General features: G+C 46.6%; 1 protein-coding gene across 7 annotated transcripts in view; it reads right to left on the bottom strand.

Annotated features, from left to right (window-relative positions):
• Positions 1–22,376, bottom strand: part of LOC124145574 (interaptin-like) — a 126,452-nt gene that overhangs the window by 60,252 nt on the left and 43,824 nt on the right. For 5 of the 7 annotated variants that reach the window (XM_048389252.1, XM_048389253.1, XM_048389257.1 and 2 more), the window contains exons 3-13: positions 19,947–20,014; positions 18,680–18,787; positions 11,306–11,382; positions 9,973–10,054; positions 9,034–9,168; positions 7,100–7,131; positions 6,672–6,828; positions 4,017–4,088; positions 2,957–3,052; positions 2,324–2,365; positions 93–212 (exon numbers count right to left, since the gene is read on the bottom strand). In XM_048389252.1, the coding sequence (XP_048245209.1) occupies positions 93–212; positions 2,324–2,365; positions 2,957–3,052; positions 4,017–4,088; positions 6,672–6,828; positions 7,100–7,131; positions 9,034–9,168; positions 9,973–10,054; positions 11,306–11,382; positions 18,680–18,787; positions 19,947–20,014 (989 nt within the window). Of the gene's footprint in view, positions 1–92; positions 213–2,323; positions 2,366–2,956; positions 3,053–4,016; positions 4,089–6,671; positions 6,829–7,099; positions 7,132–7,980; positions 7,986–9,033; positions 9,169–9,972; positions 10,055–11,305; positions 11,383–18,679; positions 18,788–19,946; positions 20,015–22,376 lie in introns of those variants that run through there. The other 2 variants (XM_048389255.1, XM_048389260.1) reach the window with 2 other exon arrangements.

Raw genomic sequence — 22,376 nt, 5'->3', positions numbered from 1 at the left:
AGCTGCACCCCACCCCCCTCACCTCCTTGTTCTTGTCATGCAGAGCGACCATCGACCCCACCCACACACAGCTGCACCCCAGCCCCCCTCACCTCCTTGTTCTTGTCATGCAGAGCGACCACCAGTCCCTGTATGGTCTTGTCCCGCTTCAGACTGTTTTCCTCCAGACGGCTGATGTCTCGTTCCAGCGGGCGGATTTGGTTCTCCAGGTCCTGATGGAGGGAGAGGTAACAGTTACACATCATGTCACATAGACTATCCAATGGTTGATAGCAATGATACTGTCTCTATAAAGTCTACCCCAGTCAGCCCGAGTCCCCATACTTAGCAGCTATTCAAGGCATACACATAAAGACCAAAGAGGTCATTTTTATTTTCTCTTGTCACCAGAACACTCTCATTAAATAACTAATAACAACATATGTTCTATTTTCAGTACTCTAGTTTTTTTCTTGCGTACAGTAACACTAATGACAAGATAATGAAATATCTATGTTCATGTATTTCCTAACTAAGACTGATCCCTCCCTGGTCCCACACTGGGACCTCTCGTCACCTGGAATCATACACTACCGACAAATATACAGGAATGATTTCAACGTAGCTATCGCTATTGCACATAAACAATACCTTGGTGGTGCATCAGAACACAACATCTTATCACAATCAAACTTCCCATCATGCATGAACAGCATGTGACGCACACAGAAGCCAAAGTATGTGCACCTACGGGAAACTCACAATCACTGATGCAATTTAGCTTAGTAGAGGCTCAAAAATGCCTAAAAAACATTATCTCGATGAACAAGCGAAATGGAGATATGTGGGTACGATAAGAAATGACACCTAGACTAGATTGTCTCCTTGTATTAATGCTCTGCACAACAGATTCAAATCTGCTCCGGTTATCAATAGAAAATTCCCTACAATAACAGGGTGCAGCGATAGAAATTAACTGTTTTAGTCCACAAGTCCTTATGATAACATATAGTAAAACCCTTAAAAATGGCAAATTTCTACTGTCCTTATGACATCTTAAGTTTTGGGCAATTTGGCCAGGACTACAGGACTAGTGCCAATTTCTAACGCTGAGGATGACAAATTTCAACATCTCCTGTTGAAAACCAGATCTATGCAGCCTGTCTGAAAGCGGTGTCCTGTGAAGGGTGCGACCCTAACAGCTGACTTTAGGTGGCAAAGATAGGGGTGGGCTAGATAACACCAGGGACGGGCTGTGCGCAAATGGCATTACACCATGCTAACAGCTGACTTTAGGTGGCAAAGATAGGGGTGGGCTAGATAACACCAGGGACGGGCTGTGCGCCAATGGCATTACACCATGCTAACAGCTGACTTTAGGTGGCAAAGATAGGGGTGGGCTAGATAACACCAGGGACGGGCTGTGCGCCAATGGCATTACACCATGCTAACAGCTGACTTTAGGTGGCAAAGATAGGGGTGGGCTAGATAACACCAGGGACGGGTTGTGCGCCAATGGCATTACACCATGCTAACAGCTGACTTTAGGTGGCAAAGATAGGGGTGGGCTAGATAACACCAGGGACGGGCTGTGCGCAAATGGCATTACACCATGCTAACAGCTGACTTTAGGTGGCAAAGATAGGGGTGGGCTAGATAACACCAGGGACGGGTTGTGCGCCAATGGCATTACACCATGCTAACAGAAGAATCAAGGTCTTGCCTCCAAGTCACCGGTGGCAGGTATGTTGGAGATGTAGCAGTGAACGGTATACCAAGGCAACGATTCTTGACCATGATCGGTATGGGGTCGGTAGCGTCTTGGTGTGGAGTGGTATCACACATGACAGGCTAACTGATTAGGTTATTGTGAAAGGACATTAGACTGGCCAGTGATAAAGACAAAAAATTGCATCCTGTTGTTGTTGCTGGAATTTTGGCAGAAATTTTGAACTGCAAGATGACAATGCCAGACCACATCGTGCCCAGGTCGTCACCAATTACCTATGACGAGAAGGCATGCGGACATTGGACTGGCCTGCTAAGTGCCTGTACTCATTCCCAATAAGTGGCAGAGAGTGCATGCCAGAAACACAGCACCCACCAACATGGCTGAGGAGAATGTCAGGCAATACCAAGGGCAACCGTACACAAGCTAATCTACAGTATGCCCGGTGTTGTGCATGTATTGCCTAACATGGTGGATACCCCAAATATTGATCTACACGCCCGAAGTCAATATCACAGACTGGTCATTACACCTTCAATATAATTTCAGTTCCTTTATTTCTTTTCAGTAGTACATCATAGGCTTCTACCTGTTGAAGATGAGAAATTACCTCACCTTATTTTTCTCATCTTTGTCCCTCAAGGCATCTTCAAGTTTCTGAAAATAAACTGTGCTGTTAGTATCCAGGGATCTTATTAGGAACACGATCATGTCACAAGTTTTCAAGTTCTGGCTAATTTTTACTCCCCCAAAAGGTGACTGATTCATAGTTCTGGCTAGATCTTACTCCCAAAACAGATGATTCGCGGTTCTGCAAGGTCTTACTCCCCAAATAGATGACTGACTCACAGTTCTGGCTATATCTTTCTCCCAAAACAGATGATTCACTGTTCTGACTAGGACTTACTCCCCAAACAGATTATTCACAGTTCTGCAAGGTCTTACTCCCCAAATAGATGACCTATTCACAGTCCTGGCTTGATCTTACTCCCCAAATAGAAGGCTGATTCAAGAAGATGACCTACCCCTATGGCATCCTACCCGTGTCGACTTACCCCTATGCCGACCTACGCCTATGGTGTTGTCCTTGTCCTGGAGCTGACTCTGCAGGTTGTCCAGCCTGTCCTGGATTTTGCCCCTGTGGTGACCTACACCTGTGGCGCCCTACCCCTGTTGAGACCTACCCCTGTGGTGACCTACCCCTGAGGCGACCTACCCCTAAGGCGACCTACCCCGATGTCAACCTACCCCTATGGTGTTGTCCTTGTCCTGGAGCTGACTCTGCAGGTTGTTCAGCCTTTCCTGGAGCTTGCCCAGATTCTCCTGCTGGTCGTCCACCACGTCCTGCAACACAGCACCGTCAGTCCAAGGAACCACACAACACATATATGTTCCTTCATGTAATCATTCATCACTGAGTAATGGACTCAACATTGTGTCAGGCAACAGAAAACACCAAGCCTGTCTTGGAAATCATTCTCAAGTAAAGAAGACATGAAAATCTACTTTCACATTCCTGAAGAAAGAAACAAGGAGCATTGACGAGATGAAGGAGAGCATGCAACAGTGGTACATGTGACATTCAGCGTAGCAGGGCCAGCACATCAGGACCTCTGGCAGTCCCAGAGACAGAGCTACTGTACCAACATACATCACACAAGATGGCGGGGAAGTTATCAACACACAGAGATTACAGTTACCTTACATAGGATAGCCGCTGGTCTGTATTAAAAGCATCCATCTTTATTATTCAATCTCACTGCACCGGTGCATCGTGAGTTTGTTATGTGATGATATGATACACGATACGTTTTGTTCTGTATCGATACAAGACAATACACTCGCTAAAAGAAATTACTTACTACTTGTAAAATGATACCAGCCATTTTTGTAGGTCAAATATCCTGAAATGTGTTGTAATTAGGGTTTAAGTTCACTACTAAAAAGAACTGCTTTGAACATGTTTCTACAGCTAACTTTACCTTTTGAACCTGCTCTGAAATATTTCTAGGCAAGAAGTTTTCATGTGATTTGACGTAAATATGCATATCGCGATATATTGTATTGCGAGCTATACATCGTGATACGTATCGTATTGTGATCTATATATTGTGATACGTATCGTATAGTGATCTATATATCGTGATACGTATCGTATTGTGATCTATATATGTGATATGTATTGTATTGTGACCTTGCTGTATTGTTTCATCCCTAGTTGTTGGTGGTGATTTTGTTGCACCAGGCCAACGTGTTGACTCGAGGGGACTGATCTAAGCTACAGAGGATCCTGGGAGGGTTGACCAACCTGGAGGTGGTTGTGAGCCAGGAAGGAGTCTGTGTCCACAGTGCGGGCTTCCTTCAGGGCACTAGACAGTTGCTGCATGCAAGAAAACAGGCACAGTCACAACACAGAGACATGCTTCACAGCAGCGGATGGTAGAATCTCTACCCCTCCCACACCCGCCCAGTCACAACAAAGAGACATGCTTCACAGCAGCGGATGGTAGAATCTCTACCCCTCCAACACCCGCCCAGTCACAACACAGAGACATGCATCACAGCAGCGGATCGTAGAATCTCTACCCCTCCAACACCCGCCCGGTCACAACACAGAGGCATGCTTCACAGCAGCGGATGGTAGAATCTCACCCCTTCCTAAGAAACATTACCCTGCAAGATAACTACTTTCTGCTCTACACTCAGGCACCAGCCCCTATCTCTGTGTCTCTGGTTTCTACCCAGTACAGAATCTGCTGTGAAGCTGTCACTACAACATCAATACATGCAGACTGGTTAGATGACATAAAAGATGATACGAATTAGACTCAACATTTAGGAGACAGAGAGCCTACCTGCAATCAACAGGTGTGTTAAACGCAGGCCACATGCTGAAGTACAATCACATGGAGCCGGGGAGTCAGGCCATGCAGTAGATGCCTGCATGCTGGGCAAGTCACCCATGTCACTACCTCTGCCTTGCCTTCACTGTCAATGGCCCCACCCGTGCTGACGTGCATTTCTCTACTTTTGACCAACCACCAGTCCTGCCTAATGTATCTACTCTTATGTCTGACCCACAAATCTGCCCTGCCCATCTTCTCATATGTATCTGCCCCGCCCACATGCTTTGCCCATCTCCTCACGTGTCTGCCCCACCCATCTCACATGTGTCTGACCCAACCACATGCCCCGCCCATCTCCTCATGTGTCTGACCCACCCACATGCCCCGCCCATCTCCTCACATGTGTCTGACCCACCCACATGCCCCGCCCATCTCCTCACATGTGTCTGACCCACCCATCTCACATGTGTCTGACCCATCCATCTCACATGTGTCTGACCCACCCATCTCACATGTGTCTGACCCACCCACATGCCCAGCCCATCTCCTCACGTGTCTGACCCACCCACATGCCCCGACCATCTCCTCACGTGTCTGACCCACCCACATGCCCCGACCATCTCCTCACATGTGTCTGACCCACCCACATGCCCCGCCCATCTCCTCACATGTGTCTGACCCACCCATCTCACATGTGTCTGACCCATCCATCTCACATGTGTCTGACCCACCCATCTCACATGTGTCTGACCAACCCACATGCCCAGCCCATCTCCTCACGTGTCTGACCCACCCACATGCCCCGACCATCTCCTCACATGTGTCTGACCCACCCACATGCCCCGACCATCTCCTCACATGTGTCTGACCCACCCACATGCCCCGCCCATCTCCTCATGTGTCTGACCCACCCACATGCCCCGCCCATCTCCTCACATGTGTCTGACCCACCCACATGCCCCGCCCATCTCCTCACATGTGTCTGACCCACCCATCTCACATGTGTCTGACCCATCCATCTCACATGTGTCTGACCCACCCATCTCACATGTGTCTGACCCACCCACATGCCCAGCCCATCTCCTCACGTGTCTGACCCACCCACATGCCCCGACCATCTCCTCACGTGTCTGACCCACCCACATGCCCCGACCATCTCCTCACATGTGTCTGACCCACCCACATGCCCCGCCCATCTCCTCACATGTGTCTGACCCACCCATCTCACATGTGTCTGACCCATCCATCTCACATGTGTCTGACCCACCCATCTCACATGTGTCTGACCAACCCACATGCCCAGCCCATCTCCTCACGTGTCTGACCCACCCACATGCCCCGACCATCTCCTCACATGTGTCTGACCCACCCACATGCCCCGACCATCTCCTCACATGTGTCTGACCCACCCACATGCCCCGCCCATCTCCTCACATGTGTCTGACCCACCCACATGCACTGCCCATCACCTCACATGTGTCTATCTGATTAATAAAATAACGTGTCTATCTGATTAATCAAATAACGTGTCTACCCTCTTTATCAACTTACATGTGTCTTCCCCATCAATCTACTCAGCTTTGTCTGCCCTGAGAACAAGCCCTGTCCTGCCCAGCGTACATGCCTGCCCAGCGTACATGTCTGCCCCCCCCCCCACCTTACCAAACTCTCAAGTGTCTGCCCTGCCCACCTTCTCACTAGAATTTCTGTCTCGCAAACCTACTCACCAACATGTCTGCCCAGCCCATCTACTCACCAACATGTCTGCCCAGCCCATCTACTCACCAACATGTCTGCCCAGCCCATCTACTCACCAACATGTCTGCCCAGCCCATCTACTCACCAGCATGTCTGCCCAGCCCATCTACTCACCAGCATGTCTGCCCAGCCCATCTACTCACCATCATGCCCAGCCCATCTACTCACCAGCATGCCCAGCCCATCTACTCACCAGCATGTCTGCCCAGCCCATCTACTCACCATCATGCCCAGCCCATCTACTCACCAGCATGTCTGCCCAGCCCATCTACTCTTCATCATGCCCAGCCCATCTACTCACCAGCATGTCTGCCCAGCCCATCAACTCACCGGCATGTCTGCCCAGCCCATCTACTCACCAGCATGTCCCGGTCGCGTCGGTCCAGCTCCTTCTGCAGGTGGTCCAGTCTGCCCTGCAGCTCCTGCCTCTCCCCACCCGCCTCCACCAGCCTGGTGTCCAGCTGACATGCTCGGTCAACCTCTGCCTCCAGCCTCCCTGACAGCTCCCCGATGTCTCTGTAGCAGAAGTACACACTTCATCACCATCATAACAATGACTCACTTTCTCCTGTTTCTTCAAAATTTAAATTATTTTTAGTTAGTTAGGATAATAAACTAAATTCAAACAAACATCACAAAGGAGGTTTTACTACTATTTTAAATTCGCACAACAAACAATAATACTTTTCTTTATACAGAAATGAAATGTAATTTTCTAAGTTATTTGAGGCAATTCCTCAAATCTAAGACAAAAATGGGAACATTGACCATCCTTAACAACACTTACTTTTCTTTGGCGGCCGCCATCTCTTTGAGTTTCTGCAAAAAGAATTACAATGAATTCAGGCTTTTGACATATTTCAACACCAACAACAGCAGTACCTCACTACAGAAATATATCAATGACATTGCTGACTGATTGACCTGTTGTCTTACAGTTTGTGGGCGGCCTTACTGACCTGTTGTCTTACAATTTGTGGGCGGCCTCACTGACCTGTTGTCTTACAGATTGTGGGCGGCCTCAATGACCAGTTGTCTTACAGATTGTGGGCGGCCTCACTGACCTGTTGTCTTACAGATTGTGGGCGGCCTCACTGACCTGTTGTCTTACAGTTTGTGAGCGGCCTCACTGACCTGTTGTCTTACAGTTTGTAGGCGGCCTCAATGACCTGTTGCATTACAGTTTGTGGGCGGCCTCAATGACCTGTTGCATTACAGTTTGTGGGCGGCCTCACTGACCTGTATTTCCAGGGAGCGTTTGTGGGCAGCCTCACTGACCTGTATTTCCAGGGAGTGTTTGTGGGCGGCCTCACTGGCCTGTATTTCCAGGGAGTGTTTGTGGGCGGCCTCACTGACCTGTATTTACAGGGAGTGTTTGTGGGCGGCCTCACTGACCTGTATTTACAGGGAGTGTTTGTGGGCGGCCTCACTGACCTGTATTTCCAGGGAGTGTTTGTGGGCGGCCTCACTGACCTGTATTTCCAGGGAGTGTTTGTGGGCGGCCTCACTGGCCTGTATTTCCAGGGAGTGTTTGTGGGCGGCCTCACTGGCCTGTATTTCCAGGGAGTGTTTATGGGCGGCCTCACTGACCTGTATTTCCAGGGAGTGTTTGTGGGCGGCCTCACTGGCCTGTATTTCCAGGGAGTGTTTGTGGGCGGCCTCACTGACCTGTATTTCCAGGGAGTGTTTGTGGGCGGCCTCACTGACCTGTATTTCCAGGGAGTGTTTGTGGGCGGCCTCACTGACCTGTATTTCCAGGGAGTGTTTGTGGGCGGCCTCACTGGCCTGTATTTCCAGGGAGTGTTTGTGGGCGGCCTCACTGACCTGTATTTCCAGGGAGTGTTTGTGGGCGGCCTCACTGGCCTGTATTTCCAGGTAGTGTTTGTGGGAGGCCTCACTGGCCTGTGTTTCCAGGGAGTGTTTGTGGGCGGCCTCACTGACCTGTATTTCCAGGGAGTGTTTGTGGGCGGCCTCACTGACCTGTATTTCCAGGGAGTGTTTGTGGGCGGCCTCACTGACCTGTATTTCCAGGGAGTGTTTGTGGGCGGCCTCACTGGCCTATGTTTCCAGGGAGTGTTTGTGGGCGGCCTCACGGACCTGTATTTCCAGGGAGTGTTTGTGGGTGGCCTTACTGGCCTGTATTTCCAGGGAGTGTTTGTGGGAGGCCTCACTGACCTGTGTTTCCAGGGAGTGTTTGTGGGCAGCCTCACTGACCTGTATTTCCAGGGAGTGTTTGTGGGCGGCCTCACTGACCTGTATTTCCAAGGAGTGTTTGTGGGCGGCCTCACTGGCCTATGTTTCCAGGGAGTGTTTGTGGGCGGCCTTACTGGCCTGTATTTCCAGGAAGTGTTTTTGGGCGGCCTCACGGACCTGTATTTCCAGGGAGTGTTTGTGGGCGGCCTCACTGACCTGTATTTCATGGGAGTGTTTGTGGGCGGCCTCACTGACCTGTATTTCTAGGGAGTATTTGTGGGCGGCCTTACTGGCCTGTATTTCATGGGAGTGTTTGTGGGCGGCCTCACTGACCTGTATTTCTAGGGAGTATTTGTGGGCGGCCTTACTGGCCTGTATTTCATGGGAGTGTTTGTGGGCGGCCTCACTGACCTGTATTTCTAGGGAGTGTTTGTGGGCGGCCTTACTGGCCTGTATTTCATGGGAGTGTTTGTGGGCGGCCTCACTGACCTGTATTTCTAGGGAGTATTTGTGGGCGGCCTCACTGACCTGTATTTCCATGGAGTGTTTGTGGGCGGCCTCGTGCGCCGTGTTGAGGGCCTCCATGCGCAGCTCCAGCTCATGCTCCATCATCCCCATCTTCTGCTGCGTCTCTCGCAACTCCCCAATCAGCGGCATTGACTCCTACAACATCACCAACAGTAATGTCAACTAAGCAATAAAATTACACTTTATTGCCAAAAATGGAACGTATGTGTTAAGTCTCACCATTAAATACACAAATACCACATTTTGTTCAAAAATGAAACCAAACAGGATTTTCAATATGGCTGCTGTGCTGGCCATATTGAAAATCTTATTATTACATCTTGAAAAAATTGGTCCTATGTTTTCACAGTGCAAATAAATGCACTTAAATGAATTTAGGAGCATGGTCAAAAACCAAGTTTAAGATTTAAGATTAAGTTCTGAACAATGGAACGTATTTGTTTAGCCGCACAACTGACTAAAATTATACCAAATGCCGGGAACAAGTTTCTTCTTCATGGGTCCAGTAATTTTTTAGGATAAGATTTTTACGACAGACGACTGACGCCAGGCAAACAAGTCATGAGATAAGCTTACTTGTCTTTGTCAGGTGAGCCAATAAATTAAAATACTTTGTCTGAAAGAAATCAAACTACACAACAACAAAACAGGATCCTCTTTTGCAAACTGTTAGTGATACCATCTCTTGGCTTACTTCCCCAATAGAAATTCCCCCCAAAAATTGTGATTAAAGTCACAATGAAAATCACAAAAACTGACACAGCATGATCTAAGCAGGCTGGACAGGGACGGACATAGTCCTGGCAGATGAAGGATCATTGTCACTGATTCAACCTCATGAGCAGAGGATCAAAGGGAGGCAACTCTGCATGTTAGACCCCGGTGATGGTGGGTTTGTACAATGCTGTGCTGCAGCAGGTGCTTGTGTGAGTGACCTACCCTATTCCTGTCCTGCTGCATCTGACTGCGGATGTGATTCAGCTCTGTCTCATGGTTGCTGGTGAGACTCTCCATGGCCGTGCTGCACAGAGAGGACACAAACTGGTATGACAACAAATGTTATATCTGGGATAACACTTTCAAAGTAAAGTACATGTTGGGGTTGACTTCCATATAAACGCACACTCCCTAAGTAAGGCTCCCATGATCTAGACTTCCATATCTGGGAAGCCTCAATGGCTGAGTGAGTTAGATCGCTGACTTTGTGTCTTGGCAATGCATCACAGTTGCATCTCTTCCCCATCTCCCCGCCCACCACCTGACTCATCTACCTGCCACCATCACCACCCTGCCCATCCCTCCGACAAATCTCCCCACCCACCTGTCCCTCCCTCTGACAGTTCTCCCCACCCACCTGTCCCTCCCTCCGACAGTTCTCCCCACCCACCTGTCCCTCCCTCCGACAGTTATCCCCACCCATGTCCCTCCCTCCAACAGTTCTCCCCACCCACCTGTCCCTCCCTCCAACAGTTCTCCCCACCCACCTGTCCCTCCCCCGACAGTTCTCCCCACCCACCTGTCCCTCCCTCGACAGTTCTCCCCATCCACCTGTCCCTCCCTCCGACAGTTCTCCCCATCCATCTGTCCCTCCCTCCGACAGTTCTCCCCACCCACCTGTCCCTCCCTCCGACAGTTCTCCCCATCCATCTGTCCCTCCCTCCGACAGTTCTCCCCATGAACCTGTCCCTCCCTCCAACAGTTCTCCCCATCAACCTGTCCCGCCCTCCGACAGTTCTCCCCATCAACCTGTCCCTCCCTCCGACAGTTCTCCCCATCAACCTGTCCCTCCCTTCGACAGTTCTCCCCATCAACCTGTCCCTCCCTCCGACAGTTCTCCCCACCCATCTGTCCCTCCCCCGACAGTTCTCCCCACCCACCTGTCCCTCCCTCCAACAGTTCTCCCCATCCACCTGTCCCTCCCTCCAACAGTTCTCCCCACCCACCTGTCCCTCCCTCCAACAGTTTTCCACACCCACCTGTCCCTCCCTCCGACAGTTCTCCCCACCCACCTGTCCCTCCCTCCAACAGTTTTCCACACCCACCTGTCCCTCCCTCCAACAGTTTTCCACACCCACCTGTCCCTCCCTCCAACAGTTTTCCACATCCATCTGTCCCTCCCCCGACAGTTCTTCCAACCCACCTGTCCCTCCCTCCGACAGTTCTCTCCACCCACCTGGCCCCCCCCGACAGTTCTCCCCATCCACCTGTCCCTCCCCCAATAGTTCTCCCCATCCACCTGTCCCTCCCCCCCCCGACAGTTTTCCACACCCACCTGGCCTTCTTCAGCAGCTCCTGTTTGTCCATCAGCTCCTTCTTTAGACTCTCCACCTGGACCTTCAGCTCGATGTTCTGCAGCGACACAGTATAACATGATAACATACACCCACATACAACAATTTAACCAAAACAGTGGAACCACGCTTATCCGGAAACATCACATACCGTATATGACCGCGTATAAGCCGAATTTTGAGGACTAGAAAAAAGATTCTGCAGAAAGGGGTCGGCTTATCCACGGGATACACTTTCATGACAGTATTTTTCAGATCGTGATCTGTCAGAAACATCGCCTGAATGACGGTCCGATAGATTACAACTTCCCAAAAGTTTGGAAGTTGCCACGACTATAACCATTATTGTTATAAATTATCAATAAAGTTATTATTATACACCAATGTCGTCATTATTAAAAAAATGTTATGCATGTTACTACTTCCGATAATAAGTTTTCAATTGAATGTTCAAAGTTTATCGTTCTTCATAAACTCTTAAATCTTTACATGTAACAATATATGTAATTCACAGCTATAATATATAATCCCCAGATGAAATCGCCAATAGCTATTACGTACGTTTTGCAAAGTTCATAAATTGATAGTGAACAAATGTCTACCTTTATTGTAAGAGGCAAATAAACAACTGTATCGGCGAGTTATTCCGTTCGCCATTTGCAAAAACATGTGATCAGCTGTTTCCTGTGGCGTCACAAACGGTGACCACTGTGATTGCTTCCTGTTGTTTAAAAAGCAACCCGGTACACAAGGAAATGAGCACTGATAATAACGGGCCGATTGGTATTGTCATGTTGTTTACACAAACATTATCAAGTTGTGGGTGCTTAGCGATCGTGTTGGGAGTAGGGGCTTAATTCCTTTGTTTTCGAGAGATTAGTTAATAAACTGCAGAAGCCTGTGAGTAAGTGATGGTCATTCAATGTGTTCATAGTATGATAGTTTATTTAATTCAATTGGATTAACATACAATAGTGGTGTAAAGGGGGTCCAAAAGTTGGTATATTTTTACTGACTGACAATCTCATCACGAGTTTGAAACGAAAACGCCATGCTTACGATGCTGAATTCAAACTGCGAGTCTTCGCTCTAGCTGATATATTTTTTCACGGGTTCATAATTCTATATACACCGATTCACAAAATGGCGCTTCGTTGTTGATGGCAACATATAACGATCATTATGAAATTAAAAAAAAACAAGAGAAACAGCTTCCCACATTAGGAAAGTGGATGACTGGTTTGTTAAATCTTTATTAGAAATAATAATGACTTTTTCAATATAATTACAACGTTTTTCATCTTATATTTTTTAATATCTGCGAGTACCGGCAGATGTCTTGCAGTCCGACTTCGCAGTGTTTTTTTGCCTTTCATATCCTGGTACGTCTTATCTGCGGGTCATATCATTTTCTCTCGTATTTCAATGGTCAAGTTAGCACCTCGGCTTATCTACGAGGTCGGCTTATCCGCGGTCATATACGGTACCGACGAAATTTACATGAAACAAATAAAATGGTTCATTTATCAGAAACTTTGGTTTCCGTATCCTGACTAGTCCTTGTTTCAGCCCCTTAATGAGGCGTGCAAGGCAGGGTAACAACAAGTATAATTTTTTAACGTCTTTTGTTAAGACGCAGACGATTTCTGGGTGGACGCTCTACCACGAAGGCAGTCTATCCAGAAAGGGACCTTCAATTACCAACAGTGCCAAATACACACTATTGTGTCCCACTTCCTGGACAGCGACCACTTTACGATGTTTGTTTCGCAAATCATCACCTGGCAGCCAACATCAAAGAATCAGGAATCATGTGATCACAGAGTTAAAATAATCCTGTTATTACACAATCTTGTTATAACAAGTGTCCATTGTAAATCCGAACTGTAATCAGGACTGTTTGTAATCCATTTTATTCAAAATTTCATTGAAAGTTGTTTACATTGACTTCAGCGAAATCCTGTGAACAGATCAGCACAAACTCACAGTTATTTACAGCAACCATGTGCACAATCAGATTATCGCTGTTGACACTTTGAAACAAACAAACTTTTGTGCCTCTTTAGAATTTGGGTAGAGGAAGTAAGCCTAGTCAGTTGACAAGGGATTCTTTTATCTGGATAATATTTGAAAAATAACAAGTTTCCGGAAAAGCGTGGTTCGACTGTACACCCACACTGTACAAAGAAACCCATACATACACATGACAAAGTACAACACATTTAAACAGTACAACATCTACACAACACAGCACAACACATTGAAACAGTTCAACAGATATACACAGCACTAAGCATACACATAGTATGGACCTTCACTGTGTAACTCCATGGTTTGTTTGTTTGTTTGTTTGTTGTTTAAGTCAGCAATATTCCAGCTATAAGACGGTGGTCTGTAAATAATCAGGTCTGGACCAGACAATCCAGTGACTGACATCATAAGCATTGATCTACGCAGATTAGATGACATGCATCAACCAAGTCAGCGAGCCTGACAACCCGATTCCGATAGACGCCTCTTATGACAAGCATAGTCGCCTTTTACGTCAAGCATGGGTTGCTGTAGACCTATTCTTCCCTGTATCTTCACATGTTGTAACTCCACGGAAAACTAATCAATGTACAATGTTCAATGTTTGTTTGAAGTTATAGACCATTAAAAGGTGTGGAACACTATCTCTAGCCTGGTGAGTTGTAAAACAGACATGGCATTCAACAACTACTGTGAATCTGAGAGGACTAAAAGCTAAAAAATAATTGTACAAATGACAAAACATTCAGAACAAAATAATAGTTCCATGTCCATAGCTCAGGTTTGTTTGTTATGACTATATGACAGCAGCCTGTAAATAATCAAGTCTGGACCAGACAATCCTGTGATTGGGATTGGGATACGATGACATGCATCAATCAAGTCAGCGAGCCTGACCACCCGGTCCATTTCGTTGCTTCATTTCACATATCTGACGGACAACATCCACGATACGTTACCTCTCTCATTTCATCCCCGACCAGTAAGCAACAAGGAAACAAGAAATTCATGTACAAAGAATTCAATATTTCCACCAACTGATGACTAAACTTACAAGACTGGGAGAACAACGCATCTGAATACTTCAGTGTCATGTTGACATTCTCACAGTGGTTGTTGGAGGGAAATGGAAATAATGTTACAGTGCCCAGACAAGCAAACCATGGTTAGATAGCTGCATTCTTTAATATCCTAACACAATAGCTCAGAATGAGGGTACCAGCGTCAGCAGTGGCAGGTTTCACTGTAGCAACATAATCATGCCAGATTCCGGGGTGACGGGTGCCCTGCAAGTTATGACATGTCAGTGTTCTACTTACTGTCTTCACAAGACATGTCAGTGTTCTACTTACTGTCTGCACCAAGACATGTCAGTGTTCTACTTACTGTCTTCACAAGACATGTCAGTGTTCTATTTACTGTCTTCACAAGACATGTCAGTGTTCTACTTACTGTCTGCACCAAGACATGTCAGTGTTCTACTTACTGTCTTCACAAGACATGTCAGTGTTCTATTTACTGTCTTCACAAGACATGTCAGTGTTCTACTTACTGTCTGCACCAAGACATGTCAGTGTTCTACTTACTGTCTTCACAAGACATGTCAGTGTTCTATTTACTGTCTTCACAAGACATGTCAGTGTTCTATTTACTGTCTTCACAAGGCATGTCAGTGTTCTATTTACTGTCTTCACAAGGCATGTCAGTGTTCTACTTACTATCTGCACCAGGACATGTCAGTGTTCTATTTACTGTCTTCACAAGACATGTCAGTGTTCTATTTACTGTCTTCACAAGACATGTCAGTGTTCTATTTACTGTCTTCACAAGGCATGTCAGTGTTCTACTTACTGTCTTCACAAGGCATGTCAGTGTTCTACTTACTGTCTTCACAAGGCATGTCAGTGTTCTACTTACTGTCTTCACAAGGCATGTCAGTGTTCTACTTACTGTCTTCACAAGACATGTCAGTGTTCTATTTACTGTCTTCACAAGGCATGTCAGTGTTCTACTTACTGTCTTCACAAGGCATGTCAGTGTTCTACTTACTGTCTTCACAAGGCATGTCAGTGTTCTATTTACTGTCTTCACAAGGCATGTCAGTGTTCTACTTACTGTCTTCACAAGGCATGTCAGTGTTCTATTTACTGTCTTCACAAGACATGTCAGTGTTCTACTTACTGTCTTCACAAGGCATGTCAGTGTTCTACTTACTGTCTTCACAAGGCATGTCAGTGTTCTATTTACTGTCTTCACAAGGCATGTCAGTGTTCTACTTACTGTCTTCACAAGGCATGTCAGTGTTCTATTTACTGTCTTCACAAGACATGTCAGTGTTCTACTTACTGTCTTCACAAGGCATGTCAGTGTTCTATTTACTGTCTTCACAAGGCATGTCAGTGTTCTACTTACTGTCTTCACAAGGCATGTCAGTGTTCTATTTACTGTCTTCACAAGACATGTCAGTGTTCTACTTACTGTCTGCACCAAGACATGTCAGTGTTCTACTTACTGTCTGCACCAAGACATGTCAGTGTTCTACTTACTATCTGCACCAGGACATGTCAGTGTTCTACTTACTGTCTGCACCAAGACATGTCAGTGTTCTACTTACTGTCTGCACCAAGACATGTCAGTGTTCTACTTACTGTCTGCACCAAGACATGTCAGTGTTCTACTTACTGTCTGCACCAAGACATGTCAGTGTTCTACTTACTGTCTTCACAAGGCATGTCAGTGTTCTACTTACTGTCTTCACAAGGCATGTCAGTGTTCTATTTACTGTCTTCACAAGGCATGTCAGTGTTCTACTTACTGTCTTCACAAGGCATGTCAGTGTTCTATTTACTGTCTTCACAAGACATGTCAGTGTTCTACTTACTGTCTTCACAAGGCATGTCAGTGTTCTACTTACTGTCTTCACAAGGCATGTCAGTGTTCTATTTACTGTCTTCACAAGGCATGTCAGTGTTCTACTTACTGTCTTCACAAGGCATGTCAGTGTTCTATTTACTGTCTTCACAAGACATGTCAGTGTTCTACTTACTGTCTTCACAAGGCATGTCAGTGTTCTACTTACTGTCTTCACAAGGCATGTCAGTGTTCTATTTACTGTCTTCACAAGGCATGTCAGTGTTCTACTTACTGTCTTCACAAGGCATGTCAGTGTTCTATTTACTGTCTTCACAAGGCATGTCAGTGTTCTACTTACTGTCTTCACAAGGCATGTCAGTGTTCTATTTACTGTCTTCACAAGACATGTCAGTGTTCTACTTACTGTCTTCACAAGGCATGTCAGTGTTCTACTTACTGTCTTCACAAGGCATGTCAGTGTTCTATTTACTGTCTTCACAAGGCATGTCAGTGTTCTACTTACTGTCTTCACAAGGCATGTCAGTGTTCTATTTACTGTCTTCACAAGGCATGTCAGTGTTCTACTTACTGTCTTCACAAGGCATGTCAGTGTTCTATTTACTGTCTTCACAAGACATGTCAGTGTTCTACTTACTGTCTTCACAAGGCATGTCAGTGTTCTACTTACTGTCTTCACAAGGCATGTCAGTGTTCTATTTACTGTCTTCACAAGGCATGTCAGTGTTCTACTTACTGTCTTCACAAGGCATGTCAGTGTTCTATTTACTGTCTTCACAAGACATGTCAGTGTTCTACTTACTGTCTTCACAAGGCATGTCAGTGTTCTATTTACTGTCTTCACAAGGCATGTCAGTGTTCTACTTACTGTCTTCACAAGGCATGTCAGTGTTCTACTTACTGTCTTCACAAGGCATGTCAGTGTTCTATTTACTGTCTTCACAAGACATGTCAGTGTTCTACTTACTGTCTTCACAAGGCATGTCAGTGTTCTACTTACTGTCTTCACAAGGCATGTCAGTGTTCTATTTACTGTCTTCACAAGGCATGTCAGTGTTCTACTTACTGTCTTCACAAGGCATGTCAGTGTTCTATTTACTGTCTTCACAAGGCATGTCAGTGTTCTACTTACTGTCTTCACAAGGCATGTCAGTGTTCTATTTACTGTCTTCACAAGACATGTCAGTGTTCTACTTACTGTCTTCACAAGGCATGTCAGTGTTCTACTTACTGTCTTCACAAGGCATGTCAGTGTTCTATTTACTGTCTTCACAAGGCATGTCAGTGTTCTACTTACTGTCTTCACAAGGCATGTCAGTGTTCTATTTACTGTCTTCACAAGACATGTCAGTGTTCTACTTACTGTCTTCACAAGGCATGTCAGTGTTCTATTTACTGTCTTCACAAGGCATGTCAGTGTTCTACTTACTGTCTTCACAAGGCATGTCAGTGTTCTATTTACTGTCTTCACAAGACATGTCAGTGTTCTACTTACTGTCTGCACCAAGACATGTCAGTGTTCTACTTACTGTCTGCACCAAGACATGTCAGTGTTCTACTTACTATCTGCACCAGGACATGTCAGTGTTCTACTTACTGTCTGCACCAAGACATGTCAGTGTTCTACTTACTGTCTGCACCAAGACATGTCAGTGTTCTACTTACTATCTGCACCAAGACATGTCAGTGTTCTACTTACTATCTGCACCAGGACATGTCAGTGTTCTACTTACTATCTGCACCAGGACATGTCAGTGTTCTACTTACTGTCTGCACCAAGACATGTCAGTGTTCTATTTACTGTCTGCACCAAGACATGTCAGTGTTCTATTTACTGTCTTCACAAGACATGTCAGTGTTCTACTTACTGTCTGCACCAAGACATGTCAGTGTTCTACTTACTATCTGCACCAAGACATGTCAGTGTTCTACTTACTATCTGCACCAGGACATGTCAGTGTTCTACTTACTATCTGCACCAGGACATGTCAGTGTTCTACTTACTATCTGCACCAGGACATGTCAGTGTTCTACTTACTATCTGCACCAAGACATGTCAGTGTTCTACTTACTGTCTGCACCAGGACATGTCAGTGTTCTACTTACTGTCTGCACCAAGACATGTCAGTGTTCTACTTACTATCTGCACCAGGACATGTCAGTGTTCTACTTACTGTCTGCACCAGGACATGTCAGTGTTCTACTTACTGTCTGCACCAGGACATGTCAGTGTTCTACTTACTGTCTGCACCAGGACATGTCAGTGTTCTACTTACTGTCTGCACCAGGACATGTCAGTGTTCTACTTACTATCTGCACCAGGACATGTCAGTGTTCTACTTACTGTCTGCACCAGGACATGTCAGTGTTCTACTTACTATCTGCACCAGGACATGTCAGTGTTCTACTTACTGTCTGCACCAGGACATGTCAATGTTCAACATTCTACTTACTGTTTTGAAGACATCCTCCCCATCCCCAAACTTCTGCTGCATCCGTTCCTCCAAGAAGTAGATTCGCAGCTTCAGACTGAAGTTCTCTTTCTTCAGCTCTGCAATTTGCTGAAACACCGACACATACGATTTGTAGTCAAACAGATACATACCATTCTGTAGTAAAACACAGACACATCCTGTTGTGAAACATAAGACACATTCCATTCTGTAGTCAAAGAGATACATAAGATTCTGTAGTCAAAAAGACACATGCCATCCTGTAGTCAAACACAGACACATGCCACTTTGTAATCAAACAGACACATACCACTTTGAAGTCAAACAGATACATACCATTCTGTAGTCAAACAGACACATACCATCCTGTAGTCAAACACAGACACATTCCATTCTGTAGTCAAACACAGCACATTCTATCTATAGTCAAACACAGACACATGCCATTCTGTAGTCAAACACAGACACATTCCATTTTGTAGTCAAACACAGCACATTCCATCTATAGTTATACACAGACACATACCACTTTGAAGTCAAACACAGACACATTCCATCTATAGTCAAACAGACACATGCCATTCTGTAGTCAAACACAGACACATTCCATTTTGTAGTCAAACACAGACACATTCCATCTATAGTCAAACACAGACACATGCCATTCTGTAGTCAAACACAGACACATACCATTCTGTAGTCAAAGAGATACATAACATTCTGAAGTCAAACAATGCTGTATGACTACAAGACCTGTCTACCTCATTTGAAACTGCCATAACCAATATCTGGTCACATATTTTAACACAGACTTACATTCATGCTTGAAACACGTAACATATTCCAACATTGGACATGAAGCTCCTATCTCTCCTGCTGCACCAAGGTCGACCTGATGCACCTGCTTCTACAGCAGAGATTGCAGGAGGGCACTGGATGCAACCTGGGCAAAGGGGGATAACTCTTCCCACAAAGCACAAGACTTCCGTTGTGGTAACCTCAGAAGCTATTATCTTGATGCAGTGTTGCAGCTCAAGATCAGGTGCTGGCAAGCAAACTGGTTAACAGTGCTTAGTCTACATACAACATCCCAGGGATGTTGTTCTACACACTATCCAGAGACAAGGAGATACACCCAGGTTTCAGACAGATGGTGCAATGATGGAATCTTCCCAAATCAAAATACATGGCTGCCTGGGAATTGTAACATTGACACTAGAAGGACTCATGGTTTCTATGACGACCATGCGCTTGTTGTCTGCCTTACCTGGTCGTATTCCTTCATGGTGCGAGCTCGGATCGGAGACATCCGCCCATTGCTCTGTTTCGTCACCACTGCAACAAACAAAAGGCATTTGTAGCAAATATTTTCAGATGCATATCATCCAACGCCCCATCACCCACCAAATGCTCCATCGCCCACCCAACTCACCACTGTCCACAAAAATACCCATCGCCCACACAAATACCCATCGCCCACCCATTTCACCATTGTCCACACAAAATACCCACCGCCAACATATCTCATCACTCGCACAAATACCCATCGCCCACACAAATACCATACCCATCGCCACCCAACTTCCCATCGCCCACCCAACTTTCCAGCATCTACACGACTCTCCAGGGTCCACCCAACTTATCATTGTCTACAAAAATACCCATCAGCCACACAAACACCCATCAGCCACACAGCTCCCCATCGCCCTCACAACTCCCCTTTTTCAACACAAATACCCATCGTCCACAACTCCCCATCAGTGATCAACTCCCCATCGTCCACAACTCACCATCAGTCATAAATTCCCCATCGGTCATAAATTCCCCATCAGTCATCAACTCCCCATCGGTCATCAACTCCCCATCAGTCATCAACTCCCATCGGTCATCAACTCCCAATAGTCCACAACTCCCCATCAGTCATCAACTCCCCATCCTCCACAACTCACCATCGGTCATAAATTCCCCATCGGTCATAAATTCCCCATCCGTCATCAACTCCCCATCGGTCATAAATTCCCCATCAGTCATCAATTCCCCATCGGTCATCAACTCCCCATTGGTCATCAACTCCCCATCAGTCATCAACTCCCCATCGGTCATCAACTCCCCATTGGTCATCAACTCCCCATCGGTCATCAACTCCCCATTGCCCACAACTCCCCATTGTCCACAACTCCCCATCAGTCATCAACTCCCCATCAGTCATCAACTCCCCATCGGTCATCAACTCCCCATTGGTCATCAACTCCCCATCGGTCATCAACTCCCCATTGGTCATCAACTCTCCATCATCCACAACTCCCCATCGGTCATCAACTCCCCATCGTCCACAACTCCCTATCAGTCATCAACTCCCCATCGGTCATCAACTCCCCATTGGTCATCAACTCTCCATCATCGTCCCCAACTCCCCATCGGTCATCAACTCCCCATCATCCACAATTCCCCATCGGTCATCAACTCCCCATCGTCCACAACTCACCATCAGTCATAAACTCCCCATCAGTCATCAACTCCCCATCGGTCATCAACTCCCCATCGTCCACAACTCCCTATCAGTCATCAACTCCCCATCGGTTATCAACTCCCCATAAATCATCCACTCTTCATCGTCCACAACTCCCCATTGGTAATGAATTCCCCATCGGTCATCAACTCCACATCGGTCATCAACTCCCCATTGGGCATCAACTCTCCATCGGTCACCATCAACTCCCCATCGGTCATCAACTCCCCATAGGTCATCAACTCCCCATCGTCCACAACTCCCTATCAGTCATCAACTCCCCATCAGTCATCAACTCCCCATCGGTCATCAACTCCCCATCGTCCGCAACTCCCCATCGTCCACAACTCCCCATCGGTCATTCACTCCCCATCAGTCATCAACTCCCCATTGGTCATCAACTCCTCATCGTCCACAACTCCCCATTGGTCATCAACTCCCCATTGGTCATTCACTCCCCATCAGTCATCAACTCCCCATCGGTCATCAACTCCTCATCGTCCACAACTCCCCATTGGTCATCAACTCCCCATCGGTTATCAACTCCCCATAAATCATCCACTCTTCATCGTCCACAACTCCCCATTGGTAATGAACTCCCCATCGGTCATCAACTCCACATCGGTCATCAACTCCCCATTGGGCATCAACTCTCCATTGGTCACCATCAACTCCCCATCGGTCATCAACTCCCCATCTGTCATCAACTCCCCCATCAGTGATCAACTCCCAATCGTCCACAACTCCCCATCGGTCATCAACTCCCCATCGGGCATCAACTCTCCATTGGGCATCAACTCTCCATTGGTCACCATCAACTCCCCATCAGTCATCAACTCCCCATCGGTCATCAACTCCCCCATCAGTCATCAACTCCCAATCGTCCACAACTCCCCATCGGGCATCAACTCTCCATTGGTCACCATCAACTCCCCATTGGTCATCAACTCCCCATCGGTCATCAACTCCCCATCGGTCATCAACTTCCCATAGGTCATCAACTCCCCATCGGTCATCAACTCCCCATCGGTCATCAACTCCCCATCAGTCATCAACTCCCCATCGGTCATCAACTCCCCATCGGTCATCAACTCCCCATCGGTCATCAACTCCCCATCGGTCATCAACTCCCCATCGGTCATCAACGGCCCATCGCCCTCACCATGCTCACAACTCCCCATTGTCCAC

Source organism: Haliotis rufescens, unplaced genomic scaffold (assembly GCF_023055435.1).
Source record: "Haliotis rufescens isolate VD_foot unplaced genomic scaffold, xgHalRufe1.0.p SCAF_8, whole genome shotgun sequence".
Lineage (NCBI taxonomy): Eukaryota > Metazoa > Mollusca > Gastropoda > Lepetellida > Haliotidae > Haliotis > Haliotis rufescens.
Note: the sequence above shows the minus strand (reverse complement) of the source record. Positions and strands in the feature narration are given on the sequence as shown.